Source organism: Oncorhynchus mykiss, chromosome 31 (genome assembly GCF_013265735.2).
Source record: "Oncorhynchus mykiss isolate Arlee chromosome 31, USDA_OmykA_1.1, whole genome shotgun sequence".
NCBI classification, from domain to species: Eukaryota; Metazoa; Chordata; class Actinopteri; order Salmoniformes; family Salmonidae; genus Oncorhynchus; species Oncorhynchus mykiss.
The window spans coordinates 26,984,908-27,003,349 of record NC_050571.1 but is presented as its reverse complement, the minus strand read 5'-3'; the positions used below and the strand labels follow the sequence as shown (position 1 = coordinate 27,003,349).

The following is an 18,442-nucleotide window of genomic DNA, read 5'->3' as shown; positions in this document are numbered from 1 at the left end:
AGCAACATCTGACCATTATTCTCAAATAAAGAGAATGAAATGTAACATTTAAAGTATATTAATGTAAGATTACTTTTTTTACAGACAATATCTTTAAAATCACAGACAATGTAATTATCTTTACATTTTCTTTCAATGCTTCATGCTGTTCATTAACATTGAAAAACTTTGCTATTAATAAATACTAAAATAACTGGCTTAATAATTTAAATGACAGTCTGAATATGCATTGAGGTATTTGAGGTATTGTAAATACTCATAATTTTACAGTTAATATTTGTAATTTAGTGATCAATATCAGTACAATCACACACGAAAGCATTCTTTGTACATTCCCTTGCATCGTTTTATACTGTTTATAAACATCAGAAATAGTTTTTTTTACTGTAATTATCTGCATGTAGAATGTAAAACTAAAGTAAATATCCATAAAGCAATGGTAAGAATAGTTGTTTATTTATAATGTATATTATTGTATTTCTACAGCTTATTGTTGTGAAAAAGGGATGTATGGCTGAAAAAATACAGGAAGTGTAATGTATTTCGCATTTACTGACATTTTCTATTATTCTACACAATGAAAGTTAAATATTAATTTATCCCTGCAATTATTTGTTTTGTTTTTTTACAGTGTGGTTAACCACTCCTCTCCACTGTATTGCTGGTTAACCACTCCTCTCCACTGTATTGCTGGTTAACCACTCCTCTACACTGTATTGCTGGTTAACCACTCCTCTCCACAGTATTGCTGGTTAACCACTCCTCTCCACTGTATTGCTGGTTAACCACTCCTATACACTGTATTGCTGGTTAACCACTCTTCTCCACTGTATTGCTGGTTAACCACTCCTCTCCACTGTATTGCTGGTTAACCACTCCTCTCCACTATATTGCTGGTTAACCACTCCTCTCCACTGTATTGCTGGTTAACCACTCCTCTACACTGTATTGCTGGTTAACCACTCCTCTCCACTATATTGCTGGTTAACCACTCCTCTCCACTATATTGCTGGTTAACCACTCCTCTCCACTGTATTGCTGGCTAACCACTCCTCTCCACTCTATTGCTGGTTAACCACTCCTCTACACTGTATTGCTGGTTAACCACTCCTCTACACTGTATTGCTGGTTAACCACTCCTCTCCACTGTATTGCTGGCTAACCACTCCTCTCCACTGTATTGCTGGTTAACCACTCCTCTACACTGTATTGCTGGTTAACCACTCCTCTCCACTGTATTGCTGGTTAACCACTCCTCTCCACAGTATTGCTGGTTAACCACTCCTCTCCACTGTATTGCTGGTTAACCACTCCTCTCCACAGTATTGCTGGTTAACCACTCCTCTTCACTGTATTGCTGGTTAACCACTCCTCTCCACTGTATTGCTGGTTAACCACTCCTCTCCACAGTATTGCTGGTTAACCACTCCTCTTCACTGTATTGCTGGTTAACCACTCCTCTCCACAGTATTGCTGGTTAACCACTCCTCTTCACTGTATTGCTGGTTAACCACTCCTCCCCACAGTATTGCTGGCTAACCACTCCTCTTCACTGTATTGCTGGTTAACCACTCCTCCCCACAGTATTGCTGGCTAACCACTCCTCTTCACTGTATTGCTGGTTAACCACTCCTCTTCACTGTATTGCTGGTTAACCACTCCTCTCCACAGTATTGATGGCTAACCACTCCTCACCACTGTATTGCTGGTTAACCACTCCTCTACACTGTATTGCTGGCTAACCACTCCTCTTCACTGTATTGCTGGCTAACCACTCATCTTCACTGTATTGCTGGTTAACCACTCCTCTCCACTGTATTGCTGGTTAACCACTCTTCTCCACTGTATTGCTGGTTAACCACTCCTCTCCACTCTATTGCTGGTTAACCACTCCTCTACACTGTATTGCTGGTTAACCACTCCTCTACACTGTATTGCTGGTTAACCACTCCTCTCCACTGTATTGCTGGCTAACCACTCCTCTCCACTGTATTGCTGGTTAACCACTCCTCTACACTGTATTGCTGGTTAACCACTCCTCTCCACTGTATTGCTGGTTAACCACTCCTCTCCACAGTATTGCTGGTTAACCACTCCTCTCCACTGTATTGCTGGTTAACCACTCCTCTCCACAGTATTGCTGGTTAACCACTCCTCTTCACTGTATTGCTGGTTAACCACTCCTCTCCACTGTATTGCTGGTTAACCACTCCTCTCCACAGTATTGCTGGTTAACCACTCCTCTTCACTGTATTGCTGGTTAACCACTCCTCTCCACAGTATTGCTGGTTAACCACTCCTCTTCACTGTATTGCTGGTTAACCACTCCTCCCCACAGTATTGCTGGCTAACCACTCCTCTTCACTGTATTGCTGGTTAACCACTCCTCCCCACAGTATTGCTGGCTAACCACTCCTCTTCACTGTATTGCTGGTTAACCACTCCTCTTCACTGTATTGCTGGTTAACCACTCCTCTCCACAGTATTGATGGCTAACCACTCCTCACCACTGTATTGCTGGTTAACCACTCCTCTACACTGTATTGCTGGCTAACCACTCCTCTTCACTGTATTGCTGGCTAACCACTCATCTTCACTGTATTGCTGGTTAACCACTCCTCTCCACTGTATTGCTGGTTAACCACTCTTCTCCACTGTATTGCTGGTTAACCACTCTTCTCCACTGTATTGCTGGTTAACCACTCCTCTCCACTGTATTGCTGGTTAACCACTCCTCTCCACTATATTGCTGGTTAACCACACCTCTCCACTATATTGCTGGTTAACCACTCTTCTCCACTGTATTGCTGGTTAACCACTCCTCTCCACTGTATTGCTGGTTAACCACTCTTCTCCATTGTATTGCTGGTTAACCACTCCTCTCCACTGTATTGCTGGTTAACCACTCCTCTACACTATATTGCTGGTTAACCACACCTCTCCACTATATTGCTGGTTAACCACTCTTCTCCACTGTATTGCTGGTTAACCACTCCTCTCCACTGTATTGCTGGTTAACCACTCCTCTCCACTATATTGCTGGTTAACCACACCTCTCCACTATATTGCTGGTTAACCACTCCTCTCCACTGTATTTCTGGTTAACCACTCTTCTCCACTGTATTGCTGGTTAAACACTCTTCTCCACTGTATTGCTGGTTAACCACTCTTCTCCACTGTATTGCTGGTTAACCACTCTTCTCCACTGTATTGCTGGTTAACCACTCTTCTCCACTGTATTGCTGGTTAACCACTCTTCTCCACTGTATTGCTGGTTAACCACTCTTCTCCACTGTATTGCTGGTTAACCACTCTTCTCCACTGTATTGCTGGTTAACCACTCTTCTCCACTGTATTGCTGGTTAACCACTCTTCTCCACTGTATTGCTGGTTAACCACTCTTCTCCACTGTATTGCTGGTTAACCACTCTTCTCCACTGTATTGCTGGTTAACCACTCTTCTCCACTGTATTGCTGGTTAACCACTCTTCTCCACTGTATTTCTGGTTAACCACTCCTCTCCACTGTATTTCTGGTTAACCACTCCTCTCCACTGTATTGCTGGTTAACCACTCCTCTACACTGTATTGCTGGTTAACCACTCCTCTACACTGTATTTCTGGTTAACCACTCTTCTCCACTGTATTGCTGGTTAACCACTCTTCTCCACTGTATTGCTGGTTAACCACTCTTCTCCACTGTATTGCTGGTTAACCACTCTTCTCCACTGTATTGCTGGTTAACCACTCCTCTCCACTGTATTGCTGGTTAACCACTCTTCTCCACTGTATTGCTGGTTAACCACTCTTCTCCACTGTATTGCTGGTTAACCACTCCTCTCCACTGTATTGCTGGTTAACCACTCTTCTCCACTGTATTGCTGGTTAACCACTCTTCTCCACTGTATTGCTGGTTAACCACTCTTCTCCACTGTATTGCTGGTTAACCACTCCTCTCCACTGTATTGCTGGTTAACCACTCTTCTCCACTGTATTGCTGGTTAACCACTCCTCTCCACTGTATTTCTGGTTAACCACTCCTCTCCACTATATTGCTGGTTAACCACTCTTCTCCACTGTATTGCTGGTTAACCACTCTTCTCCACTGTATTGTTGGTTAACCACTCTTCTCCACTTTATTGCTGGTTAACCACTCCTCTCCACTGTATTTCTGGTTAACCACTCCTCTCCACTGTATTGCTGGTTAACCACGGCTCTCCACTGTCACAGTGTAACACCCACCAGGGTTATAAGGGCACAAGGCGAGACCCAAATGCAGACACAGGAGGCAGATGGTAGCGCTCTGATATTTATTATAACAAAGGGAGCAGGCAAAGGCAGGTCGGGGACAGGCGAGAGCTCATTAACCAGGTCAGAGTCCAAACAGTACCAGAAGATAGGCAGTCTCGAGGCAGGCCAGGCAGGAGTCAGAAACCAGATCTGAGTCCAAAACAGTACAAGGGGATAGGCAGGCTGGTAGTCAGAATAGGCAGTGGTCAGGCAGGTGGGTTCAGAGTCAGGACAGGCAAGGGTCGAAACCATGAGGACTAGAAGCAAAAGGAGACTGGAAAAATAGGAGCAAGGAAAACCGCTGGTCAACTTGGCAAACAAGACGAACTGGCACAGAAAGACAGGAAACACAGGGATATATACACCGGGGATAATAAGTGACACCTGGAGGGGGTGGAGACAATCACAAGGACAGGTAAACCAGATCAGGTTGTCACAAAGGTAGTGCTACTGTACTTTACCCAGGCGGATATTGCTTTATGTAGGTCACTTACTCTGCTTATGAAACACCCAATTATTAACGCAGTAAAGAACCATGTCTATTGGAGGAACAGAGCGTTGACGCCTATTTTTATCTCAACCTTCCTTTCTCAGACAGGACAGGACAGGACAGGACAGGACAGAGCTGTTCCTTGTTTTTAGTCTTGGAGATGGCACCAAAAATCCCTCTTATAGTGTGTGTGCATGTGTGTGTGCATGTGTGCGACTGTGCATGTGTGTGCGTAAGGGGTGCGATTGAGGGTGTGTGTGTATGTCTGTGCTGGTGTTTTAGCCACCAGTGTGATTTAGCAGCAGCAGACAGGCTTACGAGTAAGAGTATTAACTTGATTCTGATGGATCTAATAGCTCTTAATACTTCATTAGTGTAGCAACAGTAACATGCTAGCCAATCTGCTCGCCACTGACTGCTGAGGCCAGGGTTTTTATTTCAGCCTGAATTAAAACATCACATCTGGGCCCTGCCTCGAAGACAGCTAATTGTACTGTGAGGGCTCCAGCTGTTAGCATCTCTGTGTGCTGTAGTTACGGTTCTACATGTGAGACAAGCAAGCAAACAAATGAAACAGCAGGAACCTGTAACCTGTTTCCCGATGCTCTGCAGTAGAGCATCAGTGGTATGAAATCGTGATCTTGTCATGTATTAGGCCTATTATAATCTTTGTGCCGCCATATTGATCTGCAATTTCATACGCTAAGATAAGATGAGTGGTCCAGGGTTTAAAATCATTTAAGAGACAATGCAAACGTCTAATTCATGGAGGATATTTTCAGCAAGCTGAATTGGATTAGCCTGAACTGTGATAAAAGTGTGTTTTTGTACAATGACATAGTATGAGCTTTTTGTCTTTTCAATGGATATACTATATGCACTTGATTTGTGTAAATAGCAGTTGTTGCTCGTTATCAAACCAAGAGAATGGCTCTGTAAGGTCATAGTTCACGTGGTTATGTGATTGACAAAAAAACAGTGTTGTGGTTATAAAGAGTCTGAGAGACTGATTAATTTGATGACATGGTTCACATTCTCCTGCTGCTGTGTTTGTGCACATTGCTTTCTACTTGTAGTTTAAATCCATTTGAGCGTGTGTTTGTGCATGCGTGTTTGGGTGGACAGAGATGGCTGTGAGATGAGGTCATTCCCACAGACAGTTGAGGTCATGCATGAGGGACAGATCACTGCTTTCCCTTATTTGTTGTTGAAACAAAATGTTCTGATAGTAATTTTCTGTGTTTGGATGTTCTGCTTGTAAATTCTACAGTGTCAATAAAAGCTTTAAAAGGAGCTGCTGCTGTGTTGCTGCGAGCCACTGACAGACTAACACCCCAACAACACACAACCCGCAGGAGAACTAAGCTAAGTGCAGAATGTTTCCCGGTGTTGCCTTGTCTCTTTTTAAGAGCCTAGTTTCTTCCCCTTCTACTGCACCAAACTAAACGGTAATCCTTCCGAATGTGAGACCCCAGAAACCACATTGAACACTATTCACCGTTCCTGTCCCTCGCTGCGACATCCATCACAATAGGCCCATGGTGCCGCCATCCACTTTGCCTCTGACTCTTAATGTTAGGGCGTATATGAGCCTTCACACAGAGCGGAGGGCTTGATGCTCAGGGCTGCGATGAAGTGACAGAGTGAAAGTGAAGGTGGGGTAGTGCAGGTTAGAATTACATAGCCCAGAATGGAATGTTTTAGGGGGTTTACGGTAAGTGTGGGTGTGTGTGTTGCTCGGTTGAGAGAGAGGGGGATATTCTTGTCTGGTGTGAGGCTAGTGTTTGGTAGAAGATTAGGTTGAATGTGGTTTTTGTTTTATACATGCATAGACACACCAAGACTATCATACATCTAGGCATGTACTGTGCTGAAATCTTCCAGTATATTCACACAAGGACGTTTTTATCTTCCCTTGGCTAAACAATAGCAGTGAGGCAGGGCTACCACAAAACGTGTGGCTAGGCGATATTTGCCTCAGCACTTTTCAATCAGGTGTACCACTTTTTATTTTAATTGTATTTTTATGTAGTGACGCAAATTGTTTAAAGAGGAGCAAGGTGCTGTTTTTTAGACCGATGCCTCTTGTCTTTCACAACTGAGTTCTGCTGCATGCTCTTTGCGTGTCTTGACCAATCACATTCACGGAATTTGCAGGTGCCACCCACAACGCACAACGCTCAAAGCTCAAGGCGCGCTCTCCACTTTCCTCCAGTATTTATTTAGTAAGCGTGATAACATGGGAATTAGACTATGTTCAGTCTGATCAACTGTAGGCTACTAACATCAGCAGCTTCCTAGTCTAGCCTACTACGCGTCCTGTTCCTCTGGCCAGGGTTAACGAAGTATTTATAGCCCATTTGTTTGTGAGAAAATGTGAATAGGATCAAGTTTGGTTTACATTCAAAATTGGACTGACTAGGCTACAATCAGAAATGTTTATCTGTAATGAATCAATAAACACAATAACTGCCAGGTAATGTTTTATTAGGCCTACAGTTGCATAGGGCAGGACTACACGATGCAAACCTGCGTAAAGCTTGCTCAGCCCTGTGAGTTTTATTGTCAAATCATGTTGCTTTCTCTGTGTCTTTGTATAGGAAACCCCCTTAGTCGTTCTTTAAAATATAATTCATATGAACAAGTACAAGGTTGCTGCGGTTTGACAGGGTTCTCATCCTCCCAAGGCCAGGAGTTTTTGCAGGAGTATTTTTTAAACCATGTGACCTGATTAAAAAAAGTCTGGTCCCATCATAGCCCATTTTACACGTTTTTACAACAGATGAACCACGTTCTACCAGAGTTTTACCTAGTTAGGTTACCAGATAAGGAAAATATGGGCCCCAGAATTGTTTTCGCCACACCACTCTGGGACATATGTTGTCACCTCTGTGGAGAGAGGATTCCTTCTCCCTGTATCCAGATGACCGCAGAGCAGTATGCCTCTCGTTGTGACAAAGCCAAGGCGATAAGAGACCTAAGACCTAAGAAGGTGGGAAACGGGGAAAAAACATTACGTGAACCTTGTAACATAATTGAGAAGAAATGAGGAAAGCGGGAGAAATAAAATTTCCCCGAATTTCATTGTCTACAGCAGGCACTGCCCCCCCCCTCCCCCTTCCCGATCTCTTCCTCTTCCCCTCTCTCTCTCTCTGCGCCTGCTTTCTTTCAGAACCGCGGATAGCGACATGCCTCGCGGAGCTCCGTTGCCAGGGCAACGCGCTGCCTGCTTGCAGTGGCTCCTGGTGCGCTTTGAAGCAGCTGTAATTGTATATTCTGACAAGACCCTCAGCTCCGGATGCAGCATCCGGGTAACGCATACAGCATCTGCAAAGCATTCAGTGCAGTGATCTAGGCTAAATAAAGCACCGTTGAAAAGTAGGTAAATTCGTTATCTCACCGTTTCACAATACACATGTGATGGCAGTAATCTTCGAGATGACCTGCTGGAGGGGGAGAGACATGGAGGCAGAATTGGAGAGAGATATGTAGACACGGGTTGCTCAGACTTTTATGGTCTGTTATGGTCTTAACACAATTTAGTGGTCGGCCATGCAGCCAGTTACCATACTATCTATCACGCATGTGTCGGGGAAGATATTCAATTGTCTCTACTGAATGAACCTAGCACTCTCAGCCATAGGATGTCGCTGTTTACTGTTGCAATAGCAGAACAGGATGGGTTGTTCAAATAACCCATTATAGACCTACACAAGACAAGCCTAGGAATGCTGAAGTGACAAAAATGTAGATATCTATAATTTTAATACTGTGACACACTGACTGCATTACTTGTGATTGAATAGAGGATGTAATCATTTTAAAAATAGTGGTGAGTAAGCTGAATGTCGTGGTATTATAGAGGCTTCCAACTCAAAGTATAACAACTGATAAAATAAGGACAGTATATTGCTGATAAAATAAGGTCAGTACATTGCTAAAAAAAAATAGGCTTGGCTTGTAGTCAGCATTCCAATTCATCCCAAAGGTGTTCGATGGGTTTGAGGTCAGGGTTCTGTGCAGGGAAGTCAAGTTTTTCCACACCGATCTCAACAAACCATTTCTGTATGGACATCGCTTTGTGCCCAGGGGGCATTGTCATGCTGAAACAGGTAAGGGCCTTCCCCAAACTGTTGCCACAAAGTTGGAAGCACAGAATCGTCTATAATGTCATTGTATTCTGTAGTGTTAAGATTTCCCTTCACTGGAACTAAGGGGCCCAAACCATGAATAACAGTCCCAGACCATTATTCCCCCTCCACCAAACTTTACAGTTGACACTATGCACTGGGGCAGATAGCGTTCTCCGGGCATCCACCATACTCAGATTCATCCCTCCAGAGAATATGTTTCCACTGCTCCAGAGTCCAGTAACTGACAGCTTTACACCACTCCAGCTGATGCTTGGCATTGTGTATGGTGATCTTAGGCTTGTGTGATCTTAGGTTTGTGTTTCATAAAGCTCCCGACGAATAGTTATTGTGCTGACGTTGTTTCCACAGGAAATTTGGAACACGGTAGTGAGTGTTGCCACCGAGGACAGACGATTTTTATGCACTCCGCACTCAGCACTCTGCGCTCCCGTTCTGTGAGCTTGTGCGGCCTACCACTTTGGGGCTGAGCCGTCATTTCCATTTCACAGTAACAGAACTTACAGTTGACAGGGGAAGGTCTAGCAGGGCAGAAATTTGATGAACTGACTTATTGGAAAGATGGCATCCTGTGACGGTGCCACGTTGCAGCTGAGCTCTTCAGTATGGCCATTCTACTGCCGATGTTTGTCTATGGAGATTGCATGGCTGTGTGCTTGATTTTATTCATCTGTCAGCAACGGTGTGGCTGAAAAAATGAATCCAGCAATTTGAAGGGGTGTCCACACACTTTTGTATATATAGCGTATCTTTACTTTTACTCAAGTATGACAATTGTATACTTTTTCCACCACTGATAAGGACAGTATATTGCTGTGACAAAGTATAAATGTAAATCAGCCTGTTTTTTGTAATGATTGTTTTTTCTTAACTGTGCCATTGGAAACATGTTCTGTGAATACCAGTGTACTGTTTTTTTCACCCATGCCCTTTATGTATATAATGTTCAATACGTTTCAATAAGGACAGTATATTTCTCATCAAATAAGGACAGTATGTTGCTAATCAAGTAAGGACAGTATTTTGCTCATAAAATAAGGACAGTGTATTGTAAGAGGTGATACAATTAGGCTGATCCGAAAGACAGTTACTTCAAAGCCAGGTCATGACGGTGTTGGCCTACAGGTTAAGAACCACAAGTTGTTTTATTTTTTTAATTCAAAATACAGATAAACAATTTACATTCTTACATCATACAAAACAGAACGCAGGTATTAACGAGAAAATACTAAAACAAACAAGAAATAAAAATGTAAAAGAATTATAGTGCAATTGTAATCACTCTGAAAAAATCTTATTGTAATGATTTAGGAAAATGTTATTATTGTTATTGTTCACTAGGGTTAATGTTTTAATAAAATAGAAATGTGTATAATTATTTTTTTAAATTTTGGTATAGAATTTTGGAATTTTTGTTTGTATATAAAGTATTTGGCAACAAGAATTTAAAAAAGAACAATCATTTCAGTGGTCTTGTTATCATTGCAATAGTAACATATTATATCTTTTATGTCAAAAAGGCAGTGTTCATAATTCTGACACAAATTTACACTCAAAGAACAAGTGAGACAGATTCTCACCTTCTTTTTCACAGAAAACGCTGTTATCATCAATAGCCACAAATTTGGATATCATAGAATTACATGGATATATCTCATGTAATATTTTAAAGTGCACTTCCTTAACTTGTTTGGTATAGAATATTTGTATGGCCTTAACCATGCATTTTTCCAGACAATGTCAGGAATAAGCATGTTCCAGAAAAACTTTCCTCTCGGTGTAAGTTGGTTTTGTGAATGAAGAATTTGTCTTATATATTTATTACAACAAGATCTCTCAAGTAAGCCCACGCCTTCCAATCTGAGTTCTGGATAAACTTTGTGATCATTCCCAAAACTAAGATGAGTTTTCATTAGTGTAGTTAGACCACTGGGAACGGCTTTGATCACAGAAATAAACTCTCTGAAAGGTATTGGAAACTCTTTCAATGTTATAAATTGTTCATATGTGAGAATATTACCCTTTTTGTCGAAAACATCAAGAACAAAGTCAATATTCCTCTCATACCAGCTGGGGTAGAACAATTACCTATTCCTTACAGTTATGTCTGAATTATTCCACAAAAGAGCTTTATGTGGGGAAAAATTGTGCAGGAAACCTATTTTCCAGGCCATTAAAGCTTGTTGATGAAACCTAACCAATTTAGTAAAAATTGAAGACCTCCCAACTTATTTGGAATGAAATACAATATTGAATCAGTATTGATCAAACACATTTTCAACCAGTTGATCTTGAAAGTGTTATGTATGTCAACAGAATCCAACACTCCCAGACCTCCTTCAGCTCTTTTATTAGAAAGGACTGACTTTTTTAGTTTGTGAGACTTATTTTTCCAGATGAAGTCAAGAAACGACTTATCTCTCAATATGTAGCGGGATTTACACATAAAGATAATGAGGGGTACACCAAACGAGACAGTCCCTCTGCCTTGGACAGAAGTACTCTCCCAAGTATAGAAAGATCTCTTTGTAGTCAATTATTAAATATATTTTAGATTTTCTCAATTTTAGGAGAGAAATTCAAATGTTGTCTGACTAAGTGGTTTTTTGACAGATGTATTCCTAAATATTTAACACAGTCCTTACAGGAATATTTTATATTTCTTTATCATCAGAGTCACATAAACATAATATTTCACATTTAGAAACATTCAGTTTTAATCCTGATGCAATAGAAAATGCAGTTATAGCATTAAGGGCATGGGCGAACTGGTCTTTGTCTCTTAAGAAAAGAGTAGTATCATCAGCCAGTTGGGAAATTTTGATTTCTTTGTTAAAAATGGTTAAGCCATACAAATTTGCATTATTCAGAATATCTAGAGATAGAAGTTCCACAACCAAAATGAATAAAAATGGCGAAATTGGGCATCCTTGTCGTACACTTCTGTTGATACTGAATCCTTTGGAAGTATTAAGGTTTAGTAACACAGAACAATTTATAACTTTGTAAAACATGCGAATTACGTTGATAAAATTTTCACCAAATCCAAAAAGTTTAAGTGACCTAAAGAGAAATTCGTGTTCAGTTCATGTCAAAGGCTTTACAGAAGTCCAAAGATAAGACTACCGCATCTGAGTCAATTGCATCTGAATAATCTATAAGGTCCTTCATAAATCCTGTTTGAGTCTCATTTATAATGGTATCTATTCCTTTCTTTAATCTTTTGGCATAAACCAGAGCAATCAAATTGTAATCAATATTTAACAAAGTAATTGGTCTCCAATCGTCAATGAGAGAAGGGTCTTTATCGGGCTTCGGAATCCATGAAATGAGGCCCTGTTTCATAGTGGAGACCATTTCCCCACTTTTAATGCAATCTTGAAATATTAAAAATCGCATCTTCTAGTAACTCGCGAAACTGTATATAGAATTCAACTGACAGGCCATCAGGGCCAGGTGATTTCCTTTTAAGAACCACAAGGTGCCCAGACGCATGATGGTGCTGTTACATCATAAACGGGTAATAGAGGCGCGTAATAGGGCCGTTCTTGAAGGGATGAGACATTCAGTAGCTGCAGAGAGACAGCAGCATCAGGGCGGACGTTAAAGAGCGCTATTCTAAATGGAAAGACGATAGAAATAACAAACACTTGTAGTGCGATTCACTGATACGGAATTTATTTGTGTGCTTTCAGATTTGAGCATTGCTGCGTTAGGCCTATAGCCTAGTTTTTCTAGCAAACAATGGCGGTACAAACCCGAAAAAGACGGTGGTTAGGTGGATGGGCATTTCCTTATTTTGCTCTTCTTTTTCTTCATTTGAAAGGAATCTCCGGACAGATACGATACTCCATTCAAGAGGAATTGAAAGTGGGAACGGCAGTTGGGAATATAGCTAAAGACTTGGGATTCGACAACTCGAGACTAGCGGACCGGAATCTCCGCATTGTGTCTGGAACAAAGCACGAGCTCTTCCAGGTTAACCAGAGAGATGGTGCTTTGTTAGTGAACCACAGAGTAGACAGAGAGGAACTGTGCGTAAAAAATACGCCGTGTTTCATCAACCTAAAAGCGGTGATAGAAAATCCGCTAGAAATGCACCAAGTGACAGTAGAGATAATAGATGTAAATGATAATTCCCCTAAATTCCCCGATGAAACATATAATTTGGAAATACTAGAGTCCGCATTGGCAGGGACACGGTTTCAAGTGGAGGGAGCACACGACTCAGATGTAGGCTTAAATGCTTTGCAGTCTTACACCTTAAGCCACAACCAGTATTTTCGTGTGGAAACAGAAGAATTTGGTGAAGACGGTAAAATCCCATTTCTAGTATTACAAAAACCATTGGATAGGGAGATAATTTCTCAACACACGTTGCTGTTAACAGCGTTAGATGGGGGCAAGCCACCCAAAACAGGAGCCCTTAATATCACAGTTATTGTGTCTGATATAAATGACAATGCACCAGTGTGTGACAAGCAGAAATACACAGTAACCGTAGAGGAAAGCGCACCTGCGGGGACATTTTTAATTCGATTGAATGCCTCTGATACGGACGAGGGTCTAAATGGCGAGGTCAAGTACTCTTTGCGAGGCAAATTTAGAGCTATTGGTGCTGAGCCCTTTGAGTTGGACAGTAAAACAGGAGAGCTAAAAGTGAAGGGAGGCCTTGATTTCGAGGAGAAGCAAGTGTATGAGATGAAGGTACTGGCAGCGGATACAGGAGCAGTGTCTCTTTCCACACACTGTAACGTGCTGGTCAGAGTTGAAGACGTGAACGACAACAGGCCCGAGATTGACGTCACCTCTCTGTCCAGCCTGATCCCCGAGGACGCACCTCCCGGTACGGTGGTAGCGTTGATGGGGATGACCGACCTGGACTCGGGTGTGAACGGACAGGTAGTCTGTTCTTTACCGAAGGATTTACCGTTTGATCTAAAGCCTTCTCCGGATGGGCATTTCTATTCGTTAATCACGAATGAATTCCTTGATAAAGAGTCTGTGGCTCGGTATGATATTACCATCACGGCTAAAGACTTAGGAACCCCTCCTTTGACATCAACTAAAGTCATTCAAGTGGAGGTAGTAGATGTTAACGATAACAATCCTCTTTTCACTGAAAACCCTTACACATTTTATGTAGTTGAAAACAATAAGCCCGGCATGCCTATTTTCTCTGTAAGCGCTTCTGATTTTGATGAAGGAGAAAATGCAGCCATTACATATTCACTGGACCGTGGGAGCACTGGACAAAGCGTGACATCCTTCCTAAACATAAATGAAGGCAACGGTAACATTTATGCACTAAAGAGCTTTGACTTTGAAACCCTCAAAACATTCCAGTTTCACATCATTGCCAAGGACTCTGGAACTCCGTCACTAAGCAGCAACGTCACAGTGAATGTGTTCATTCTGGATCAGAACGACAACGCTCCAGTGATCTTGTATCCAGTCAGCGCTAATGGTTCCACTGAAGGTGTGGAGGAGATTCCCCGCAATGTGAACGCAGGCCATTTGGTGACTAAAGTGAGAGCCTATGACGCTGATATAGGATATAACGGCTGGTTATTATTTTCACTGCAGGAAGTTACTGACCACAGTCTCTTTGCTTTGGACCGTTATACAGGACAGATAAGGACACTTCGGTCATTCACAGAGACAGACGAGGCTGAGCATAAACTGGTCATACTGGTAAAAGACAATGGGAACGTTTCACTCTCAGCAACAGCTACTGTGCTTATCAACGTTGTGGAGCCCAAAGAGGCTTTTGCAGCTTCTGATGTTAAAAGCGCAGTAAAAGACGAGGAGGAGAACAGCGTTACATTTTATTTGATCATAACTTTGATGTCAGTTTCAGCACTTTTTATAATCAGTATCATCGTGTTGATTGTAATGCAGTGCTCCAAAGCCCCAGACGATTCCTCCAAGTATTTACAAGATGTGAATTACGACGGGACACTGTGCCACAGCATCCAGTACCGATCCGGAGACAAACGGTACATGTTAGTTGGACCCAGAATGAGTATAGGTTCTACTATAGCCCCGGGCAGCAATGGGAATACTCTAGTGATACCTGATCACAGGAGGAGTGCTTCTGGAGAGGTAAGAACTGTTTTTATCCGTTCCTGCCTATTAAATCAGAGAAAGAGACATGTTTTGAGTGAATGTGTGTGCGAGCATGTTGTCGTCTGTGCGTAATGTCCACACGCTAAACTCGCTGTGGGGGGCGCTGTCCATGGTGCTGAATTCCAAGCTCACTTCTTAGGTTAGCTGGTGAGTGCATGCTAGGCTACTGCCTGAGGTGTATTATCTGTTATTTAACTGTGCACTCCTTCGATTTAGTATGTTTATCTTCCTCCCCTATCTAAACACCCCTTTATCTTTACTCGTTATTTTATTTGTATTTTTACTGATATCGGCGTATTTACTGGACTCGATACAGACGACACACACGGGGCTCATCGTAGCCTGTTGGGTGGATAAGTATCCCGGACCACATGGTGTCAGTGTAACATAAGGAGACTGTTTGATACTTTGTAGATTAGACCCTACCCCTCTCTGGGCTGTTTTGTTTCACACATTGAGAGACTGGTGTGGACATCCGAACAAGACGTGTATAGATAGTCAGATAATAGGTGTATTATTTTTCGGTACTGAAGCTTTTGATGCAGTATGGATCCTTACGAGTTGGCCATCTGATCAGTAGGTTTGTATTTTTTCATTGAGGATTGTGCTTAATTGTCTGTTTAACGATGGGAGACGGAGGACAAAGGCGCAGATGGGAATACTGGTGTGTTGCTCTGCGTTTCTCTTTGCTGCTGTGCTTCGTGGAGCAGGTTTCGGCTCAGATAAGGTACTCTATTCCAGAGGAGGTGAAAGAGGGGTCCGTTGTTGGAAATGTTGCTAAGGATTTGGGTCTTGACGTCAGTACTTTGTTGGAGAGGCGGTTTCGTATCGTTTCTGGATCTAAGGACGCTCTTTTCCAGTTAAATCAGAACAATGGCGTCTTGTATGTTCATAAGAATATCGACAGAGAGGAGCTCTGTACTGGCACTGGCCTGTGCTTGATAGACCTTGAAATTGTCGTTGAAACCCCGCTTGAAGCCCATTATGTAGGTGTAGAAATCACAGATGTGAATGATAATTCACCTAATTTTCCAGAAAAGGAACAGAAATTTGAGATAGCTGAGCATACCCCTCCAGGTACACGGTTCCAATTACATGCAGCTCGTGATCCTGATGTTGGGATGAATTCAGTTCATACCTATAAAATAACGTCTAACGATAATTTCGAAATCGATGTGCGGCAAAGCGACGAGGACAAAATACCGTTTTTAATTTTAAAGAAGTCGCTAGATAGGGAACAAAACCACAATTACACACTTCTCCTAACAGCGATAGATGGAGGTATTCCTCAAAGATCAGGCACGCTAAATGTTACAATTGTTGTTCTAGATAGTAATGATAACCGTCCCGTCTTTAGTCAGGATACATATAATGTTAGGATACAAGAAAACGTTGGAGTTGGTACAGTTGTCATTAGAGTAAATGCAACTGATGCAGATGAGGGAAGTAATAGTGAGGTTGAGTTCAGCTTGGGTAAAACCTTAAGGAGAAAAGTCTATGATATGTTTGAACTGGATAGGCTAACTGGAGACATTAGAGTTAAAGGTGAGGTGGACTTCGAGGACACAGAGGTGTATAAACTAGATGTTCAGGCCTCGGACAAAGGACAACCTCCACTGACTGTGGAATGTAGAGTGATCATAAAGATAATCGATATTAATGACAATGAGCCAGAAATTGACGTAACATCCCTCTCTAATACCGTGTCTGAAGAGTCCAAACCAGGAACTGTTATTTCTCTCATCAGTGTCACAGATAAAGACTCTGGTATTAATGGTAAAGTGATGTCAAGTATGTCGGAGAATATACCTTTTGAATTGAAGCCATCATATAAAGAAAACGTATATTCTATAGTCACAAAAGGACGTTTAGATCGAGAACTCGTCTCTCATTATGACATCACTATAACAGCCACTGACTGTGGTCAGCCTCCTCTGTCCACATTCAAAACACTGAGCATCCAGATATCAGATGTGAACGATAACAGTCCAGAATTCTACCAAGACCCTCTTGAGCTGTACTTAGTGGAAAATAACGCTCCTGGTGCATCCATATTCTCTGTAATCGCTTCTGATAAAGACTTAAATGAAAATGCTGCTATTTCATATCACATTGGTAGAGGAGAAGGGACACAGAACGATATGACATCTTTCCTGAATATCAATTCTGATAATGGACTTATTTCCGCTCTAAAAAGCTTTGACTTTGAAACCCTCAAAACATTTAAATTCCAAGTTGTAGCTACAGACTCTGGAATTCCGTCACTAAGCAGCAACGTCACAATAAACGTGTTCATTCTGGATCAGAACGACAACGCTCCAGTGATCTTGTATCCAGTCAGCGCTAACGGTTCCGCTGAAGGTGTGGAGGAGATTCCCCGCAATGTGAACGCAGGCCATTTGGTGACTAAAGTGAGAGCCTATGACGCTGATATAGGATATAACGGCTGGTTATTATTTTCACTGCAGGAAATTACTGACCACAGTCTCTTTGCCTTGGACCGTTATACAGGACAGATAAGGACACTTCGGTCATTCACAGAGACAGACGAGGCTGAGCACAAACTGGTCATACTGGTAAAAGACAATGGGAACGTTTCACTCTCAGCAACAGCTACTGTGATTATCAACGTTGTGGAGCCCAAAGAGGCTTTTGCAGCTTCTGATGTTAAAAGCGCAGTAAAAGACGAGGAGGAGAACAGCGTTACATTTTATTTGATCATAACTTTGGTGTCAGTTTCAGCACTTTTTATCATCAGTATCATCGTGTTGATTGTAATGCAGTGCTCCAAAGCCCCAGACGATTCCTCCAAGTATTTACAAGATGTGAATTACGACGGGACACTGTGCCACAGCATCCAGTACCGATCCGGAGACAAACGGTACATGTTAGTTGGACCCAGAATGAGTATAGGTTCTACTATAGTCCCGGGCAGCAATGGGAATACTCTAGTGGTACCTGACCACAGGAGAAGAGCTTCTGGAGAGGTAAGAAATGACCCTAACCTTTACTCTCCATAATGTATTTTATTTTGATCATGTTTGGTCCTTGGCTAATGTACGTAGGCAAAGTGGTTGCTGTCCATAGTGCTGAACTTCAAGCTCCCCTAATTAGTTGGAGAGAGCATGCTAGACTACTACCATACCTGCGTTTTCTGTTATTTTGCTATGTATCTGCTCACCTTCCATCTCAATTTGTTTGTTCTCGTTATTTGATAGCTAATGTATGCATATTTATTGGTATGTAATCTCTCGGAGCTCATATATTGTGGATGGAATCCCAGCCCACAGGGTGCCAGTGTAGCACAATGATACTGTTTGGTGCTATGTACTATAGGCCTTGCCCCTCTCTGGGCTGTTTTGTTCTGCTTCTATCTCATTTGG

The 18,442-nt window shown here is 42.1% G+C and overlaps 2 protein-coding genes across 2 annotated transcripts; both read left to right on the top strand.

Moving 5' to 3' along the window:
- Positions 1-12,381: 12,381 nt before the first annotated feature.
- LOC110504433 (protocadherin beta-6-like) lies at positions 12,382-15,557 on the top strand. Its single transcript, XM_021583196.2, has 2 exons — positions 12,382-15,035; positions 15,474-15,557. The coding sequence occupies exons 1-2, from the start codon at positions 12,675-12,677 to the stop codon at positions 15,555-15,557; spliced, it is 2,445 nt and encodes an 814-aa protein (XP_021438871.2). The 5' UTR covers positions 12,382-12,674.
- Positions 15,528-18,079, top strand: LOC118946037 (protocadherin alpha-8-like). The gene has a single exon (XM_036970091.1). It carries the CDS (start codon positions 15,686-15,688, stop codon positions 18,077-18,079), a length of 2,394 nt encoding a protein of 797 aa, XP_036825986.1. The 5' UTR covers positions 15,528-15,685.
- Positions 18,080-18,442: the final 363 nt, after the last annotated feature.